Here is a 20,938-nt window from a genome sequence, read left to right on the forward strand (position 1 = left end):
TTGGCCGCTCTTGCCGGGGAGGGAAAGGGTTAAGCCAAGAGTTAAAAGAAGAGTTCCAGTGCAGGGCTCCATGTCCAAGTGGAAACCAGTAAGGAGTGGTGTCCCCCAAGGGCATGGCACAGCCCATGGCGGTCTTCCCCCAAAAGCGCACGAGGACACAGAGGCAGGGAGGGGGCCAGCGAGGGGCGACGGGGTTCCCCCGCAGCCCCCCGCTTCCGGCAGTGAGGGGCAGGAGCTGGGGTGACCCTGAGCCCACCCCGGCAGTCCCACACAACCCCCCGAGGCCATTCGGGGCGCGCCCCCTTGCCCTAAGCGCCTCTCTCCTGGAGGACTACACATCCCGGCATGCAATGCTGCCCCGCCAGGCAGTGGGGCCGCCGGCAGGACTACAACTCCCAGCGTGCACCGCGCCACGCGAACGCCGCCGACTCTCCCGGCGAGTCGCGATGCACGCTGGGAGCTGTAGTCCGGCAGGGCCTTGGGCACGCCCGGGGCCTCCCTGCCTCCCTCCCGCCCTCGCTCTCTCGCTCCCTCCCTCCCTCCCGCCGCCCCCGGTCTGTCCCCCCCGCCCCTCTCCGCGCTCCTCCCCGCGCCGCCGCCTATCCCTCCGTAGGCGGAAGCGGCGGCGGGACGAGGGAGCCGGGGAGGTTGGAGCGGCGCGATGGGGGACTCCAAAGTGAAGGTGGCGGTGCGCGTCCGCCCCATGAACCGGCGAGGTGAGACCTTCCCGCCTTCCCACCTCCCTCCCTCCCTCAGCGCCCCCCCGGCCCGCTCCTCTCCTCTCCTCTCCTCTCCTCTCCCGTCCCCGGCGCTGGCGCTGGCGGGGGGTGTGTGAGGGGAGCGGGCCTGAGGGGCAGAGCGGGGCGGGAGGCCGGGGGGTGCCTGTCCCCAGGGGGGGCTGTAGGGGCGGGTGGGCCTGCGAGGGGGTGTCTGGGGAGGGGGGGCCCCGCCGCGGGGCCGTGTCTGTAGGGGGACCCGCGCGGGGGTATCTAGATTTGTTATAATAATATGAAGTAATTTATAAATAATGAATTTATAACGAATACAAATCGATATATTTAGTTATTAGAGATTCGTTCCACACGCTTGTGTAGGTCCAGGTGGGTGTGGGGGCGAAGCGAGCTGCTCTCCTGAAGCAGCCGTCTGCACTCCCCGCTCCTGACACCTTTTCCTAAACTCGCGCTGTTTTCGGGGGGCTTTTTGGCGTGCTTTCCCCCAAGTACTCCTCCTCCTCCATCCAAGTACTGCTCTGCGGTATGTGCAGACCATCAGCGGGACCTCAGAGGACTCGTGGGGGGTAGGAGCGAGGGATGACCATTTCCCGCCCAGCCAAGCAGTGGAAAACCACTGGCGAAAGGGATGTGCAAAGGCAAAAGTAGAGGAGCTCGCGTGGAAGGCAGTGGGAAAAGATCCCACTAAGCTGCTGGTGAGCCCGAGGGCTGCCCCTCCTTTTTGGAATCCTGACAGTTCATTGTTTGCCCCCAGCCTGGCAGTGCTGGAGCCCTTGGAGCACGGACAGTGAGCTGTTTGATGTGCCCCGAGATCTCTGGGATCGTTTGAGGCAGTGAAGGCTGGCTGCGCCTGGCAAAGCCCTGAGCACATCCATGTCTCCAGGGAATTTTCTCCTCTGCTCATTCTAAACTTGTCAATAGAACAGTGACAGGGTAAGTCAGTCACTGATTGGAGAGTGTGGTGATCCAAAGAAGGATCCAGGAGATGAGGGAGTGAGTTACTCCAGCTTTGTATGAACAGTGCATGTCTGGGTAACCCTAAAAAGACTGGTAGGAGGGGAACATCCTACCCCAGGAGGGGGATTGTCTGAAGAGAAAATGAGCAGGCGTTTAACACATGCATTGGGTTCCCTGCAAATAAGCGGGTACTTCTCATGAAGTGTATAAATATTCGGGTTTTTTATTGTCTCTAAAGAGTGTGCCTCTGTGTTTCAGGATTCAGGTTAGGGGGAGCAATCCCCCGTGCATCCAGCGGGTAATAAAGAGAATGCCTGCTTCTTCGTGCTGCACTGGTGTGAAGAGGTCCATTCCTGATTTCCGTGCCTGGGGACAGGGTGGGGTGGCTGGGAGCAGGTGGAGCAGCCCGCGAAAGCCCCGGGGTGGGAGGGTGGCGCCCAGGGTTGCGGGGCTCAGAGCTGCTTTCTGCGCGGGGCCGTGTCCGTGAGTCCTGCGCAGAGCCACCTGTCCTGGGTGCCCCGCCAAAGGGCTGCTTGCCCTGGGGAAGGGACAGGGGAGTCCCCCTCAGCGATTGCCTGCAGCGCTGGTGCTGCCTCAGCCCTGGGGACGGCTCGGTGCCCTTCGGGGCTTGGTGGGTCCGTTCTGGGGCTCAGCAATGCTTTTGCAGCTCTTGGGCGCCATTTGCTGCTGCCCCTTGCGCTCCCCCCCATCCCACGCAGGCACAGAGAGGGTGTGGATAAAAGGCTTTTAATGAAAAACAAAGAACAAAACAATTATGAAAAAGGTAGAAGATGATCAGAACCCCCCCTCCTGCCCTCCCCAGAACCCCCCAATCCCTACAACAGCCTAATCCCTCCCTCCTGTCCCAGCACTGGTTACAGGGGCCTTGCGCTTGCCACCACGAGCCATTCTCCTGCTGCTTCCCGCGCTTCTCCAGCACCCTCCCTGGGGTGGTGGCAGGAGTGTCCCTGCATCCTGCCGTGGCTCCTCAGGCCTCAACCCTGATGCCCCAGTGTCCCTGGGCTTTGGGACACTGCTGGGATGGTGCTGGCCGGTCCCCACTGTCCCCAGGGAGCAATCCAGGCGCTTCCTGGCCTCTTGCAGCAGCACCCCCTGGCAGCACAGTGTCGCCGGCTGGAATCCCCACAGGGTCCCTGGTGGCTTGGACATGGAGGGCAGAGGAGGGGCTGGGGGAGATGTCCTCACCCGGGAGGGTGACGTCCTCCATGGGGACATCACTTGCCAGGGAGATGTCATGCACTGGCAAGGAGTTCTACTCCATGGGGACATCGGTGGCCAGGGAGATGTCGAGACCCTGGCCAGTGTCCTCCTCCATGGGGATGTTGGTGGCCAGGGAGGTGTCCAGTCCCTGGCCAGTGTCCTCCTCCATGGGGACATCGGTGGCCAGGGAGATGTCCAGACCGCATGGGGAGGTGCCCTGGTCCATGGCCACATGGTTGCCTGGGGGGCTGCCGCTGCCCAGGGGTGCTGGCAGGGGTTGTCTGTGCTGGAGAGGCCGTGCTGTGTGTGCTGTCCCTCGAGGTGGTGGCAGCTGCGGAGGGACGGTGGCAGCACTGGAGGGGCTGGGGCCGTTGCTCTCTCTTGAGGGCTGTTGGGTCGAGCAGCTGCGCTTGGTCCCGGGGCGCCCGTTGTTGTGCCCAGGCCTGGGGGAGCCGCAGCCCGGGGGTCCCCAGAGGGCAGCGCCTGGCGGAGAAGCCACGCCGTGGCCGGTGGCGAAGTTGGTGGCCGGAGGCAGGCCGGCGCTCGTCCGCTTCGAGCGGAAGACCCGGGGGTTGAAGGAGCTGCTGCCCGCAGCCATTTGCAGACCTGCACGGGCGAGAGGGAGATGGGCTGGGGTGGGGGCCTGTGGGAGTCTCCTGGGGCACCCGCGGAGCCGGCCCCGAGCATGGACATCCCCCCGCTCTGCGCCGGCTGAGTGGGGAGCTGGTGGCAGGGACGATCCCTGCGGGGTGAGCTGCTGTGCCAGGGGGATGGGTTTGCACCACAGGGAGGGGAAGGGGAGAAATGGGAAATTGTTTGTAAATGTTGTTTACTGGGCAGGTTGGTCCCGAAAGAGAGGCCCGAGCAAAGGCTGGGGGTGCCACGGCAATGCCAAGCTGGGAGGGGAGGGGAGGGGAGGTGGCCCGGGGGGCCTGAGATGGAGGAGGGAGAGGTGCAATGTTTCCCCAAAGTGCGTCCCTGGGCCCTCGGGGTCGGGGTCAGTCCTTACCTGCGGCAGAGAAAGTGTTGGGGAAGAGGAAAGGCTGCAGGAGCCGGGGCATCGGAGGGGCCTGGGGGCCGCACGGTGGGTGCCCCAGGGCCGGCAGGGCCATGGTCAGTGCAGTGGGCGCAGGTCTGGCCGTTGGTGTTTGAGCGTTGCCAGGGACGGAATGTTGGGGCTCCCTGTGTTCTGTCCCGCCCCCAAGAGCTTTGGCCGCTCTTGCCGGGGAGGGAAAGGGTTAAGCCAAGAGTTAAAAGAAGAGTTGCAGTGCAGGGCTCCATGTCCAAGTGGAAACCAGTAAGGAGTGGTGTCCCCCAAGGCTTCATACTGGTACCAATACCACTTAATATCTTCACCAATGACATGGACAGTGGGATTGAGGTACCCTCAGTAGGTTTGTGGGTGACTGTGGCAGTGTCAGCTCTGCGTAGCTGTGGGAGATTCAATTTAAGAGGCAAATCGACATTGGCCGGTGAGCTCTGCGCAGGCCTGGAGAAGGAGCAAGGCTTTGAGGAGAAACAGGCCTTGGAAGAGGGATAAGAAACTGCCAGGCTGTGCTAAGGTGGCAGGGTAAAACAACAGAGAGCTGCAACGCTGAGCTGTGGAAAAGTACGGAACTGTCTGATGGGAGAGAGTGTTGATGGCTGTCTAGTTGCTGATTTGCTTATTATGAAGTAACAGCTTGAATAAGAGCATAAGCATGTATTATTGTATAAGTATGTATTATTGTATGAAGAAAAAGAGAGATTAAAGAAAATAAAATGCCTCTGCCCTGCAGAAAGAAAGAAGAACCCTTTGACTGTTTTTTTTGGCCGCTACAGGTGACCCCAAGCTGTGTGGTGCGGTGACACGCTGGAGGGAAGGGATGTGCCATCCAGAGGGACCTGGACAGGCTGGAGAGGTGGGACCGTGTGAACCTCGTGAAGTTCAACAAGGTCAAGTGCAAGGTCCATCAGCTGGGTCAGGGCAATCCCCAAGAACAATACAGGCTGGGTGACGAGTGGATTGAGAGCAGCCCTGCGGAGAATGGGCACTGGTGGATGCAAAGCTGGACATGACCCAGGAATGTGCACTCCCAGCCCAGGAAGCCAACCGTGCCCTGGGCTGTGGAAGAGCAGTGTGGGCAGCAGGGCGAGGCGGGGGATTCTCCCCCTCTGCTCCGCTCTGGTGAGACCCCCCTGCAGTGCTGGGTCCAGCTCTGGGAGCACCAACATCAGAAGGGCACAGACCTGCTCGAGCAGGGCCAGAGGAGGCCACAAAAATGATCAGAGGGCTGGAGCACCTCTCCCCTGAAGAAAGGCTTGGGGTTGTTCAGCCCGGAGAAGAGGAGGCTCCAGGGAGACCTTATTGTGGCCTTTCAGTACTTGAAGTGGGGTTATAAGAAAGATGAGGACAGACTTTTTAATAGGGTCTGTATCAAGGGGCATCAGTTTGAAACCAAAAGAGGAGAGATTTAGATGAGATCTAAGGAAGAAATTCTTCCCTGTGAGGGTGGTGAGGCCCTGGCACAGGTTGCCCAGAGAAGCTGTGGCTGCCCCCTCCCTGGAAGGGTTCAAGGCCAGGTTGGACGGGGCTTTGGGCAACCTGGGCTAGTGGAAGGTGTCCCTGCACGTGGAAGGGGAGTGGAACTAGATGATCTTTAAGGTCCCTTTCAACCCAAACCATTCTATGATTGCACGACATTTTCATTCTGGAGCCCCTCTCCCAGATGCAATTTTTTGATCCAATATTTGATGATTAGGAGCAGCGGTGTAGCTGTGAAGCTGACTACAGAAGAGCCTCTTAAGAGACATCACCTCCAGGCAAGCAAAATGCCATATGCTGTCCGATGCACCTCTGTGCGAGGGGGATATCTCTGCAAAGAGACAGGCCTTGGAGCTGAGGGGTGGTGGAAGAGGTGGTTTGGTCCTTCTGGCAGCTCTGCACTGCTCCTTGCTTCTCTGGTTGTGATGGCCTTGTACTGTGCAACCACCTCTCCTTCATGCTCTTTGCATGTAATAACGTGGTTCTTTGCTTTTGTGAAAACTCAGAAAACTTCTTGTCACAAAAATGATGCTTCTTCCCATCCCAGCTATTCTCACTCAGGACAGACGTTCCCAAATCTTAAGAGAATATATTGTTGTGTTTTCTTACTTTTGCAGCCATCCATGAGCGAGGGACCAGAGTACATCGATCTGTCCCTCCAACAATCCTCCCCTGCTCCGCATTTTCAATTAGAAACAACATCAGCAAGCTCCTAAACGCAGGTATCACCCACAGCAGTGAAGCAGAGATCTGGAAGCAGAATCAGCAGCAAGGTCCCAGTATCAGAGCCTGGCTTCATTTTCCCAGTAAGCAGAGCCAGACCTCAGCCTGAGCCCCCTCCATAAAACACTCCGAGCTATGGGATAGGTACCTTAGGGAGCAGCTGCTGTCAAGGCTGACCTGCACCTCACCTGATTTAGGAGCCAGACTGGTTGGTTTGTTCCATGGGCACGTTTCCAGCGGAGGCCCATGGCACCAGCTTTTAGCAGCACACTGCCAACACTTGGCATTTATTAAAGCCACAGCTCAGTGAGTGATGTTGTCACCTGGACATTACCATTTTCATTTTTAGTAAGTCCAAATCAAGTACATTTTTAGCTCTTCACCAAAGATTACTACTTCATTTTTTTAACACTTTCCTCAAGGTAGTGAACCATTCATAAGACCCATCAATAATCACTTAGCTGAAGGCATTAGGGTTACATCCACAGCAGTAGTCAGAAATGCTGTTTCATTGTTTTTGTCACATAATCTTTAGTGTGTGATAAGCAATACCTAGTAGGGACAAAGCAAAAAGGAGCCCCCCCCAAGTATCTACCTCTTTCTGATGACCCGTGCTAATGAGTTTGTTGCCATTTTAGACGAAACATGGTTAAAAGAAATCTCATCTCATGTCCTAATGAGTGCAAGCCCTGAGCTTACACAAACCCTGGGAAGGGCCACCGAAGGGTTGCGGCAGGATCAGTGGAAATCCTCTGCCCAAATCCAGGGTGCCAGGACTACATCTGTGCCTCCACACTGGGCTGCAGTGTTTTAGGAGCCACGGGAGGGTTGCCGGCATCCCTTTGCTCTCCCAGTTTCACCCCAAAGGAGCTGGTCCAGGGGAATGGGTGCCACCAGGAGATGGGTGCTCATGCTGCGAGGGGGTAGAAGTACCTCCCTGTCCCCAGCTCGCTCTTTAAAAGCAGCAGGAGAAAATCAGTAAATAAGGACAGGAAAGGGGAATACGATCATTAGACCTGATTTTATTTTGCTCCTTAGCCACCGGGTGTCACTCTTGTCTATAGAGTCAGAAAAGAATTTTTGGTCGCTGTTAAAATTCTATTTCATCAATAAATTCTACAGCTCCCAGCGGTGACAGCAGCATCTCCATTTATCACAATTTCCCAGGTTTCAACATCAAATCACCAACTCATTAAATCTGGGGGTATCTGGAGCTGGCATTTTAGCCTGCGGTGCTATTTGCTAAACATAGGCAAGACACATTAAATTTTTATTATTAGTGTAAATGCAGCTGGAAAATTTAGATCTGGGTTTGGATTAGGCGCTCGGCCAGTGTCTGGTGGTGTCTGGATCACCAGGACAGGCCCTGAAGCTGTACACCTTCTGGAGAGAGGGAAGGTGAAGAATAGGGAAGGTGTGGATGGACAGAAAAGCAAAAAGATGTGGCATTTGCAGGCATATCCTCCTCAGAAGTGGAGCAAGAACAACATGATTCAGCAGATGAAGCTATAACATATTCCAACCTTTGAAGTCAAGGCAGTTCAGCTCTCACCGGTCATGTATCTCAGAAGTACTAGGAGAGAAATGCTGCAAACATTACACCACTCTCAAAATATTCATTCTTCAGAGTATCAGTAATTGCTGTTGTGTTGGGATTTTTGCTTTTATAGGACTACAAGCTTGTCTAGCAACCACTAAACATACTCTCCTGCTAGTTTTGTGTTTTTCGAGTTCTCTAGAGATTCTCCATTTTCTCCAAAGACAGAAAATCTATTTTATTTTCAAACAAACGAAATCCGATGTCGAATCTTTACCTGAGGAAAGAACCGCTCACATAAAATGCAACACAGCTGGTAAAACCAGCTGCTTTGAATCACACTGTATCGGCAAACTGAATAGCTGATAAGAATAATAAACATTTTTAGTCAATAAGATGAGAAAATTCTCATCAGGGACCTCATCCTATCAGCACAGAAATTGCTACTATTACCTGGCCCTGCGTTGCTGGCAGAGGTATGATTTTGTATTGAAATCCCCCTGTACAGGAGAAGTGCCCCCAGCTGAAGCGTTCGCTGCCATAAACGGGGCACGTATGGGATTTATGGAGAGATCAGGGCCTGGCTATCGATTTGGGATTCCTTCTGGGTAATATAGGAAAGAGTATTATGGCCTATAATGCCATGAAATTTATGACCAGGACTTTGGAATAACTTTTTAAAAGTGAGGGCTGTCTCCAAAAAGTTTGTTTCAGGCTTTACTCTGTTATAATCTAGTATTGCAAGAAGACCAAGAGGTCATTTATTTGCTTGGGGATACTGTTTACAGCGAGGGCAGGAGCCCACACTCAAATACCTTTAGAAGTCCATCCCAGGATCAGTAAAATTCAGTTATGAATGAGCTTGGAAACAATCAATCTGTCAATTTTAGAAAGTTCCTATTAAAGTAATAGAGCACAGAAAGTGCTTTGCTAAAATTGATGTGAGTCTCCTGAATCTGTATGTTTGTATGAAATGTTGCATGAGAAATTTCAGCAATTCCTTTTTAAAAAAAAAAAAAAAAAACACATACAAAAATTTGATAACAAGCAGAATTTTGACACAACTAATTTGGAGAAATTGATTTTCTGTTTTATCCGGATTTCTCGACCTGTTCTTAATATCAATTTCCCTTGGTGATTTCTTTCTCGATTCTAGTTGAAAGAAATTTATAACAAACTTGTCTTCCGTTTTTGCCTATAAGTAACTATACATTTTTACTACATTTATATATTTGTATCTCCAGACTGAAAAGCAAGATAAACTGGGAGACAAAATTCGTATATCATAATAAAACTCATTACCCCAGGGACTGGACAAAACAACAGTCTGTGAAAAATGCACAGCAGCAACAGGTCTTATTTTTGAAATTGCTTCACCAACTACTTTCATGCTGAGGACCCAGTCACTGAAGATGCTAAGGAGCTGCTGGATGCCCTGAATGCCTCCCAGTCTCTGACTGGGACTGTCCCCGCTGGTGCTCAGCTTCTTGCAAAAAGTGGACCCCAGTGACACTTAAGAGTTTGCATACAACTAACTAAACACTGGTAAGATCCTCTGTTTTAGTTTTCCAACACCTGAATGATTTATGGGCAGAAACTAGGTCTACAGGAAATTCATAATTGATGCGTCTCTTTTGATACGCAGTCTGATGAATGGAAAAAAATGGATTTAAAATACACTTGATTTGTTACTTTTATTGGTTTGGAAGAAGACATCCAAAAGACTGTCATGTTTTCTGGTTTACTCTGAGATACAAACCTATCTAGAAGATCTGAGATCGAAACCATTCCTACCTTCATCTAGACAAACAAAAGCCAACTTCTTCCACTGCAGCCTTGTGGTACGCACACCCCAGGCATTGCACTTACGTGGGACACATGAAATCGTTTTGACTCTGTTACTTCTAAACGAAATCAATCCAGTTTAGTTGAGTATAAAAAAAAGAGCCGAAGGACCTCTTTCTCTCCTCCACCTCACTGCTTTAATCCCTGCTATGACCAGGTGGGTATAGCAATAACTGTAGCTCCTCAACCTGATGAAAATAGTGTTGCATTCAGAAACTCGGTAAATGAATGGGAGGGACAAGTAATGCCTCCCCCCAAAGGATGTTTTGTTAATTAAATTAGCATTTAAATAGCCAGAGCTAATCTGGGAAGTCAGCCCCTCATTACAGTAACTAGGAAGGGGGAAAAGAGCTGGAGACAATTCCCTACAAGATGGGGTTAAGTTGGCGTTTCGCAAACTATTTGCCCAGCCTGTCCCTCCCAAGTGAAAGCTGCCACCCCCACCCCTTTCCTCCCAGCATAATTAGCATGTTCCAGTGCTGTGAATGGAAACAATATCCTCCCTCCAAGCTGTGCCCCTCCAGGGAGATGCTTCCCACAGATTGTGAAACACTGAGCCAGGGAAAGGGCTTGTCGAGGAATTCACAGTGGGGTAATTACACCGAGGTAGCTTGTGCCAGTGCAAGATAAGTTGCATTACTGTAATTCATTGCAGGAGGCAGGGGCTTGCAAAAAGGAAGCATCTAGAGGCAGGACCGCAGAGAGCCACGAGAAGTTATTGCTCCCACGCGCCTGCCCAGAGCCCCAATAAAACTCGACGCCGAAGCTGAGGACGGTTCTTTGGGCTCTAAGGATGTCTCCGTCTTTGAAGAAGTTCACAGAACGTAGCAATGATTATATGCAAATCTGGTTTCTCTTTGGCAATTAGAACAGAAGGAAGGCTGAAAGGGGGTTTTTCCAGATTTTAAAATAAATCCTTCATTCTGAGTAGAAAACTGGAGCAAAGCTTGCAAGAATTGTATGCTTGCGGTTGCTATTGTCCATGTACACAGCACTTAAAAACACGCTGGCACCTCTTTCTAATAAATAAAAAGGTGGTATGCAGTCCTTTCCCCAAAAGACTTACTGTTTGATTTTCCATATAACAGAGAGGCCAATGATAACTCATACCGGAGGAGAAGATGCAGGAGGAAGGACTGGATTTGGGTGACACCTGCTATCCCCAGCAGTATGCACATCTGGCAGGTTTCATCCCATTTATTTAAATCAGATTCCAGGTGACTCAACAAAAACCCAAACCACCCTCCACTTGCTGCTCATCGTGCCCAGCTGCAAAGCGGTGATTATATTTATCTTCATTGCGAAGCACTCGGTTTCAGAAAACGTTGGTGCGGTTTGCTGAGGCCCCAGCTGGAAAATACCACAAGAAGTTCAAAGCCCGGTTTCATCCTGTAATTGGATCCTCAAGTTCACAAGTGCAAGAACCAACTGTGCAGGCTGAAAGCAGGTCGTCCCCTCTCCCAACAAGAAACCCTCCAAAGCACGGGGTGCAGGGCTGAGCCGTGAGTGCGGCGTGCTGAGGAGCTGATGCTTTCTGCTCCTACAGACAAAAATTCGATTTTTGTTCCAAGCTTTTGCCATCCTGCTTGATCTGACCTGCTGTTATTTCATTTTATTTTTTTTTAACTTCAAGCCATCTCCTTAACCTTCACGCTCACTTGGGATGCTCTTAAGAACATGGATGTTAATCCCAGTGTTACTTAAATACCAATTTAACGTTAGTTTTCTCTCTGCCTTGACAAGATATTCTTCAGGTCAGGCAGGCATGAAATGATGGATATTGAGTGCAATTCTCCTGGGCAAAAAGTGCTACCTTCTGAAATTTTATCTCAAAACCACTTGGAGATGTGTTATTTATTTTTTTCTGTCATAAAACTTCATTCAATAATGAAGGCCCAAAGGATTACAACTTTGAGTTTGGGTTTTTTCCTGTTCTTGCTGAAATCTGGCCTTTCAAAATAACACAGAGAGAATCCTTGTTTTGAACTAAAATAGCAGCTGCAAGGGTTTTCAACCGTGACCATTTAAATGAGGTTTTTTTTCTTTTTTGCCTCTTTGCATTACAGTTTCCTTCTCGGTCTTTGCGATCAGTAGCTGTGGTTGAGCAGTTAAGTCGTCTAATGGGGATAAAGTGTAATATTGTTCAAACTGTCTGAGATTATTAGTGTTGAGCTCTATTAGCAAGCCACTTTCACTAAGCAAATCGCAACAGGCCCGTTAATAACAGCGTGTTGATGGAGTTTCAGAGGTTGCTCTGTGAAGCCAGGCCCAGTGCTCATCTAAACCCACGGTCCTTATGTTGGGTTACGGTTCATAACGCTCAGTGGGACGTGATTTCTAACGGACAGAAACCCCACAGACCAGCAGATCGATGCCGTCTTGCTTTGCTGCTCCCAGAGTAAACCTTGCGCTGAGGTGAGGGGTTTGGTCCCAGCGGCGCTGCTGCTGTCTGCTTGGCACGAAATCTGGCAGTCTTCCCCCAAAAGGGCACGAGGACACAGAGGCAGGGAGGGGGCCAGCGAGGGGCAAGGGGGTTCCCCCGCAGCCCCCCGCTTCCGGCAGTGAGGGGCAGGAGCTGGGGTGACCCTGAGCCCACCCCGGCAGTCCCACACAACCCCCCGAGGCCATTCGGGGCGCGCCCCCTTGCCCTAAGCGCCTCTCTCCTGGAGGACTACACATCCCGGCATGCAATGCTGCCCCGCCAGGCGGTGGGGCCGCCGGCAGGACTACAACTCCCAGCGTGCAGCGCGCCACGCGGACGCCCCCGCCGCTCCCGGCGAGCCGCGGTGCACGCTGGGAGCTGTAGTCCGGCAGGGCCTTGGGCACGCCCGGGGCCTCCGTCCCTCCCTCCCTCCCTCCCTCCCTCCCTCCCTCCCACCGCCCCCAGTCTGCCCCCCCCCGCCCCTCTCCGCGCTCCTCCCCGCGCCGCCGGCTGTCCCTCCGTAGGCGGAAGCGGCGGCGGGACGAGGGAGCCGGGGAGGTTGAAGCGGCGCGATGGGGGACTCCAAAGTAAAGGTGGCGGTGCGCGTCCGCCCCATGAACCGGCGAGGTGAGACCTTCCCACCTCCCTCCCTCCTTCCCTCCCTCAGCGCCCCCCCGGCCCGCTCCTCTCCTCTCCTCTCCTCTCCCGTCCCCGGCGCTGGCGCTGGCGGGGGGTGTGTGAGGGGAGCGGGCCTGAGGGGCAGAGCGGGGCGGGAGGCCGGGGGGTGCCTGTCCCCAGGGGGGGCTGTAGGGGCGGGTGGGCCTGCGAGGGGGTGTCTGGGGAGGGGGGGCCCCGCCGCGGGGCCGTGTCTGTAGGGGGACCCGCGCGGGGGTATCTAGATTTGTTATAATAATATGAAGTAATTTATAAATAATGAATTTATAACGAATACAAATCAATATATTTAGTTATTAGAGATTCGTTCCACACGCTTGTGTAGGTCCAGGTGGGTGTGGGGGCGAAGCGAGCTGCTCTCCCGAAGCAGCCGTCTGCACTCCCCGCTCCTGACACCTTTTCCTAAACTCTCCCTTATGGGGGTTTTTTAGCCTCCTCCTCCCCGGGGTACACCTCTCTCCACACCTCTTGCACCTGCTTTACAGCCGGGCTGTCCCCTGTTCCCTTCTGGGAGAGCTTTTCCTTCTTCCTGCTTTATGGGGGTTTGGGGGAAAATGCCTCTCCTTCAGTGTTTTTTGCTGTGCTAATTCAGCCCTGAGCTCTGTAGCCCCTCTTCTTACTCCCGGGTGATTGAGTGGGACAGAGTTAACCAGATGACAGAAGCACTATAGGGACAAAAGAAACGAAAACAAACAAGAAAACATGGAAGAGGAAGCTGAATTGACACGAGAGAAGATTTTGTTGTTGTTGCTGGGTTGGTGTTTTGGTTTTTTTCCTCAACGAAACTTGCCTAAGGGTTATGTTAATCAGACCGTGGTCTGGGCATCTGTTTAAATGTTTATTACTTGTCTTAATTAGAAAAACTTGCTCTAGATGATGAGGAGGGAAGTATGAAAAGGCAACTTCAGCCAAGGAATGGCAAGGTGAAGAAGGCAAAAATCCAAGAAACATGTAGGGTGCCTTTTTCCCCCAGATTCTCACAGAAGTATGCCAATAATTCCTTTTGGGGAAAGGGAATCAAGTGAAGTCAGTTTATTAGCTGAAGCAAAAAGGAAGGGGGGGGGGAAGCCCTTTATCTTCTACATGATCTGAAACAAAATAACTCTTTAATTCCTTCAATAAATAAGAAAGAAAAACAAAAGTTAAAGTATTGAATACAGTATTTCCATACCTTCTAAAATAAAAGCAGGGGAATGTCAAACTGAGTTCGTATGTCTCAAGTCTCACATCCGAAACAGAGGAGATGGAGTTGATGTCTTTACAGTCTGGTGGGTCAGGGCAGTCGAGGATGTTTTGACCAAAGTCTGCATTTTGGAGACTGAGTGACAGTGTGAAGGAGCTGGTGGGAGCTGGGAGGGGAAGGAGCTGTAAGATGGTGCCTTGTTTCAGCGATAGACATGGGCTTTCTTCTTGCTCATGTCCCTTTCCTGTCATAGGTCATTTCCTTGGCTGTGACCCAGACATCTTCTGACTGTGTAGTGCTCTTTACCCCTGGAATTATACAATAATTCTGGTTGGAAGGGACCTCTGGAGATCTCTAGTGCAACTTGCTGCTCAGAGCAGGTCACATTAGGTAAGGTTGCACAGGGCCTCGTTCAGTCAAGTTTTGAATCTCCAAGGATGAATAATGCACCTCTTCCTCCTGGTGTATATTCTGCATATGCTCAGCCCTGAGTTTTGCACGTGTAGCAGCCGTCAAGCTGTTTCCAGTTAGGGACTGAGTTCTGCAGAAAATATATGTGGGGAAGAAGTGGTGGAAGTAAAGGGGAAAAAATGATGGAAAATGATAGATTTAGAGCAGTACATCTATTTGAAGCTGCTGCCTTGCTGGGGAATATCCTGACACTGAGCTGCATGAATCTGGGAGAATGGGAGAGTGCATCTTGTTATCAGAGCTATTTTATTCTGTATAAACTTAAAAATATTATGGACTAGAGAGGATGACTGTAGCCTGGTTGTTACGAGGCTCATCCAGGAGTGAAGGACTTTTGAGTCCTTGCTGTTCATCAGAGAGAAGGAGGACCTGAACCCCACGCTCTTGGCATGTAGGACTGTACCTCTTCTCTGTGAGAACCACTTTGCAGCTATTAAAGCATCCTCTTTGTGAGTGATACCTAAATCCATGCAAGTCTAGCCTAAAAGATCAATGTCTTTTTCTCCCTGAAACAAAACGTCCTGGAACTGATTTTTTTTTATTTTTTTTTTTTACTGGATTATTTGTCACAGTCCAGATGTTGTGGTCAGTTCTAAACAATTGATACCTCCATGCAGTATTTCTGATGCTCCTAGAATTTATAGAAACAATGATATGAAGCCTAGTATTTTTCTTACCTACTTAATGTTAAAATTTAAGAATTTGTATAACTGATTTTCTGAAGAGTCATCCACTTGTAAGACTTCTGTGGCATTGCTTTTTTTAAGAGGCTTTGAGGCAAGAGGCAGCTTTCTTGGAAGCTCGAATATGCACTTTGTTCTAAGCAGTATTTGTATGAAGTTCTGGGGCTTTGGACCTGAAGCAAGTATTTGTTTTCTTCAGGATCACAAGTAATGTTCTCTCCTTCTCTCGGCACCGAAGGGCTTAAAATTGCAAACCTGTCAGAGGGTTACAACTGTTGAAATTTAAGCTTTGAAATATTCTCAGTGTTTACTTGTGGTGGTGGTGGTTGTCTTTAGCGTTTGAATTATGAATTTCTTAAGGCAAGGGTTTATTAGGTTAATAAAAGTGGTATGTTTAACTATTACTAATTTATACAGCTCATAAAAGTATAATAGGTTCCTTGCATGCGTGTTGAAGGGATTTCTGTATCGAATAGTTGGTTATTCATAGTACTCGCATTTCAAGGTGATAGTATTGAGGGTCCTGCTTCATTCTCAGGCAGAGCAGCAATCTGTAAACTAAACTTATAATACTCATTTTTAGCAGTGAGGGGAAGCATTCATAATTGCACATAGATTACTTTTCTTACACATCTAGGTTACTTTTTTGAATCCTGCTTCAAATTCGACACCGATCCTACAAACTGTGTATGGAAACCATGCCTTTGTAAAACTTACTACGAAGTCAACACGCTTGCAGCGTCACGTCTAAAGTTGTAGGGTCTGCTAGGTAGCGGTTGTGACTTCTGGTTTTGCATACTTTCTACTTCGGAAACTGGGATATCGATTAGCATGCTATTATGAATTAAATTATTCAGTACTGTTTTGTTAGATGAGACTCTTAGTCCTCTCTTTTCTTGGTTTTGTCATTCACAAAAATATTTCCTAGTGCACTGCTCCTTCAGATGGGTTTTTGGTAACAGCAAGTTCTTTTGCTGTTGTATTTTAGACTTGCAGTGGATTTCCTTTTACAAATATTGTCAGTATTTGATTTAACTTAGCAGATATTCATTATATTTCAGATAAATGCCATGCAAAGCTCAAGCCACACTATGAAGCAAAGCAAAAGACAGCTGGAGGCTTTTTAATTAAGATTTGTCTTACTGAATATTTTGTTTTCGGGTAATATTGGTGTACAGACATCTTGTACAGACATCCCATAAGTATGTTTAAGTCCTTGTGTTCCCCTGTGCCTTTGAATCAATTCACTGTAGTGTTAATTAAAATACAACATCTTTTATCAGCACTAAAAGAATATGGTTTATGCACAGGGGTATGGCTGAAGCCAGTCAAAACTACTACATCTCACTTGGGTTCGTACTTTTTTGTTTGAACAAGAAAGGCAGGAAACTAACTGCAAAAAATTACGTGTTTAGTACTTTGGATGAATTTATTGAGGAGCAATAGAAGTACTGGTGGTGGCATTACACAGCTTGGGTGGGGAGTGGTGGTGTGGGGTTGTGCCAGGTTAGGTTTAAGCAGGATGGGACCACAGCCTGTATTCTGGCAACGCTGCCAGATTAAACTGGTTGTAGGATTGTGGTACAAGACCCATAGCTTCCAGTGTAAATATCTAGATGGCCTGTAAATATACATTCAGGTATCTGTTATGTTAATGTGTATATTGATCCAGACTAGTTTCTGTGTTCAAACAGGGATCTCTTTGTGTTTTGATGATAAAGATTCTGTCTCCAGTGCTTGTAAGGAAAGAACTTGCTTCTGTATCTGTGCAAGCCTCTGATCAGGTGTTAGGTGCTAATTTTATGTCCTCCTGCTCTTTGGTTGCATTTCCAGTCACTTGAAATGTGTTTCGTTTTGGGGGAGGAGGAAGGGATTGCTCCTGTGTTTTTGTTTGGTGGTTTGTTTTTTTTTTTCCACTGGAGACTACAACAGAAACAATTTATCTATAAATTAGAGTTTGTGCAAGCAGTTTTACGAGATTAGTTATGGTATTAGAGTAAATGAAATGGCACCTGTTGTATCCTGATAGCAATATGCAAAACATAAGACCATTATCCTTGTCATAGATGACTGCCTAGAGTTTTTAAAATTTCCTGGTGATTGTTGATAACCTATAAAATAGTGTTTGTGGTATGAGCAGGATTAACCTAGAGATACGGTGACAAATGGGTAAAGCATGTTGAGTTAGTGCTTCATCTTGCGTTCCTCAGTGAGGCAATCGTATTCTCACTCCCCACAGCCAAAGTCTCCGGTGAGACTACCAGTCAATCCAATGTGGATGCCACAAAGGCAAACAATTCTTGTGCTAATTACATCTTTAGAGCTAGCCTAAAGTGCAGTATGAGATTACCTTGCTGCTCTGGTTTCACGTTTGCTTGCTCCTCCTGAAGTCAACAGAAGATCAGATACACGTTGTGAATAGTTCTGCCTTGGGTTTTGGGTGGCTGGGGGCAGAGTAAAAGCTGTTGCATTTCGTTCCTGTTAACTCAGAAGCCTGAAACAAAGCAGCAGCAGAGAGTTCTGCGTGGAACTTCCTTAGAGCTCTTCGCTGCATCAGAGAGTCACCAGACTGATTTATTTACTTAGTCTCTGTGAGCTGAGCAGCGCATGCAGCAGCAGAACTGACTGTGAGTAAGGTTAAATGTCCAGGCACTCGGAGTGCCTTCACTAAAGCTATTTGGCAAGCTCTCTTCTTGCAGAAGATAGAATATGTTTTTTACCATTTGGGCAATGTAGTGTTAACATGTGAGGAGAGCTTGCTTGTGTTCAAAGTGCTCATGAGTTTGAGTTGACTTACACCTCATCGTCAAGATGAGACAGTATTGTGTGCCCTTCCAGATGCACTCATACATATTTAATGATCTTAGATTGCTGCAAACTGAAAATTTAATGAATTATATTTGCACAGTTCATATATATAGCAGAGAAGTTTGAAAGATGCCTGGGTAAACTTCATGTTGCTAGACTTAAGTCAAATTACTGTGTTTTTGTCCAGAATGTATCAGTAGTTATGTCTTATAAATAATGCCCTAAAAGTGCTATTACACTTAACTATGTCTTTCCTTTTAAGCTCTTAGCATTTTCATTTAAATATAAGGTATTTTCACACTCTCTTCTATAGTCAGTTTTTCCCTTACTTGCGTTGACTTCTACATAGCAAAGGGCAAAGAGAAAAGTCACTCTTAAGGCAACAAACTTTGGCAGAAAGACTTGAGGACCTGTTGTGTTTTGAACTTGCTTTCAGATTTCTTTTTAAAACAAAACCAAAAAAAACCCCAAACAGCCTCTGTGTTTTTCTTAGGTGGCATTCATTTAATCTGTGTGATAAATAAACTTTCACATATTTTTAAGTTACTATTTAAACGTTTCTCAGTGTTAATGCCATTTGCTTTTTAGACCAAGAAAGGTACAAGAAACCAACTGTAATTTCTTGCTCAATGCAATTGAAGGCTCAGGCCACCACATTCCAGTTCTAACCTTCAAGGGAATGTTAATCTCCTGAAAATCTACTGGCAATTTAAACTACAAAATTTCTGTCGTCTCAGTCTTTACAGGAGCTTATTTTGAGCTTTTGTATTCGGGGCCAATTTTGGTTTATGAGCTTAGTACATGCACTTTAAGCCTTTCACATTTTATTTTTTATACTTCAGTTAGCTTTTCTGAAACTCTACAAGAGCAGCCACGCTGGTTCCCAGTGACATGATTGAACCTAATTTCCTACCTCCAAGGGGACCTTGGGTGTCAGTGCAGGTGCAGCTGCCCTCAATGGGGTAGTGGGACCAGGAGGAATCTGTCACAAATTTTATTTGACCTGTGTTACAACATCAGGTTCACATCTTTGTTTCAGTGGGGTTTAGGATCAAATGGTAGTCAAAAGGGCTGAAAAACTGTCAACCATCAGAAACTAATTTCTTAAATTGAAATCTGATGGAAAAATTTACATCAGAATAAAGGCTCTTGATGAACTGGGAAATGTTTTCCCATAATTAATCTTGTATAGTGTGAAAACATAGAATATATAAAGAGGAAAATACAGAAGGTCAAGTAAGTTGTAACAGACTTTTCAGTTACCATGGCTGCTGTTCTAAAAGCTGTTACGATGCCATGGTCCCAACCACTAGTTTAATAAATTGCAGACAAATTTATTTACTGTATCATCTTCCATTTTAAGATTATTTCAAACTGCTCTGTAAAAGCTATCTATTGGGATCATTATGTTTGGTTCTGAAATACCAGCTATAAAGGTGGAATGACTTTTTTTAGGGTAGTGGCTGAAAAAGCTCCAGTATCGCTGCATGGCAGTTCAGATGTTTTCGTTAAGCCTCTGATGCCGCTCGGTTTGATTCCGTACCCTGCTCGAGTGAGTTGGGTACATCGTTATCCAACCAGTGTTGTCCTTCGTTGCAGCTAATCTAGGAACACAGTTCCCTAACTGAGCCATGAACAAAGATGGATGTTTCCCAGGGTTGAAAATGAATTTTCCAAAATACTTCTCTCCCCTTCCTCCAGGATTCACATACACTCTTTGTCTCTGCTCTAAACCTGTTTAGTACATTTTAAAGTTGCACCTTTCCTAGTGTTTCCTAACACTGTTGTGGAAAATCTGCTGCGTTGAGTTTATGATTACCAGAGGCGTGACTGCTATTACAGGGGGAATGTAAACTCCTACCTGTTGTTGGGAGTATACCAGTGCCTGCTGGATCCACCACTGCATGCGGTGGTACGCTGCTCCTGGTTTTGCTTTTCCTGCTCTCCCTCACTGACTTTTCCACCCTGTTTGAAACACACCGGATTTCTTAGGCTAGTGAAAAAGTTCAAGGTGTATGTGGGTGGTGTGAATTCTTTTTACAACAAGAGTTGGTTTCAGCTAAGATCTGCATTGTTGCAAGCCCAGTTTTAATTGTTTTACACAAGTGTGGTTTCAGCTAAGATCTGCATTGCTGGAATCCCAGTATTTATTATCTTTAGAAAATTTTTGTGAGGAGTTGAAAAATCAAGGGAAATGGGAAGGAGAACGGCCTCTTTCAAGCCCCACCTTCCAGTTTCACAAGTCAAGTCATCCGAGAGACTGAGTAGCTTGGACGCACATGACTTAACAATTATTCTTGCACTCAGCCCAGCTTTGCTTAACACTTCTACAGCTATGAAATGTAAATATGGAAAAGTGTCTAAGATATGTGTTACCCTTTTATTATGGACGTCACAGCTCTCCTACTCCAAAGCTGTGAAAGAGGCTTTTATTCCCTGCAATAAATGTTTCTTGAGATGTTGAGAGTTTGAGTTCTAATTTTTCAAAAAGCAATTAGCTGATTAGTTTCTTGATTTGATGAAGCAAATGAGTAGTTGACTGTGTTTGCTTGGTAATGACTGAAGGTAGAAGCAGGTTAGCAGTAATAATAGGTAAGATTTTAAATCTTCTTGAGCTACAAGAACTGTGATGAGTCTCCAAAGTTTGACAGTGAGCCACTTCTGTCACCTTTTAACTTCTTAATTTTGTGCTGCCTGAACAAAACCCAGCTGTATAGTTGAAAGAAATAATAATACCAAGCCTTGACAAATGAGTCCTCACTAAGGATGAACTAATCGGTGTTTTTGGATATGCATGCTTATCTTCTTATCTTGATGCATCCTAATTTTGCTTGTTGTTCAAGGACAGCAAGTACACTGCTTACCTAGGAGACACTGAAACTAGTAAAAGTAAGGGTGGAGTCCATGTGTGATCATATCCAAAAGAGCAGGAAGATAATTTGTCTATAAGACTAACCTGCTTTAGTAATATTAAAAACTTAATGAGGTGGAAATTATGAAGATACAATTTTCAGTAGTGGCTAATGTAAGATTCATCTCTCAGCCTACTGGAAACGTTAAAGAAATCAGAAGTCAGTCAAAGAACATGCTTTGTAATGGAGCCAGAATTTGTAGAAAGTGTATGATGTACTATTAAAACAGAATTTAAACTATTTCTT

General features: G+C 48.0%; 1 protein-coding gene across 6 annotated transcripts in view; it reads left to right on the forward strand.

Moving 5' to 3' along the window:
• Positions 1-566: 566 nt before the first annotated feature.
• KIF13B (kinesin family member 13B) overlaps positions 567-20,938 on the forward strand; it is a 142,587-nt gene continuing 122,215 nt past the window's right edge. For 2 of the 6 annotated variants that reach the window (XM_074820283.1, XM_074820286.1), the window contains exon 1: positions 12,446-12,587. In XM_074820283.1, the coding sequence (XP_074676384.1) occupies positions 12,533-12,587 (55 nt within the window). In that variant the 5' untranslated portion in view covers positions 12,446-12,532. Of the gene's footprint in view, positions 717-12,445; positions 12,588-20,938 lie in introns of those variants that run through there. The other 4 variants (XM_074820284.1, XM_074820288.1, XM_074820287.1 and 1 more) reach the window with 4 other exon arrangements.

Source organism: Strix aluco, chromosome 3 (genome assembly GCF_031877795.1).
Source record: "Strix aluco isolate bStrAlu1 chromosome 3, bStrAlu1.hap1, whole genome shotgun sequence".
NCBI classification, from domain to species: domain Eukaryota; kingdom Metazoa; phylum Chordata; class Aves; order Strigiformes; family Strigidae; genus Strix; species Strix aluco.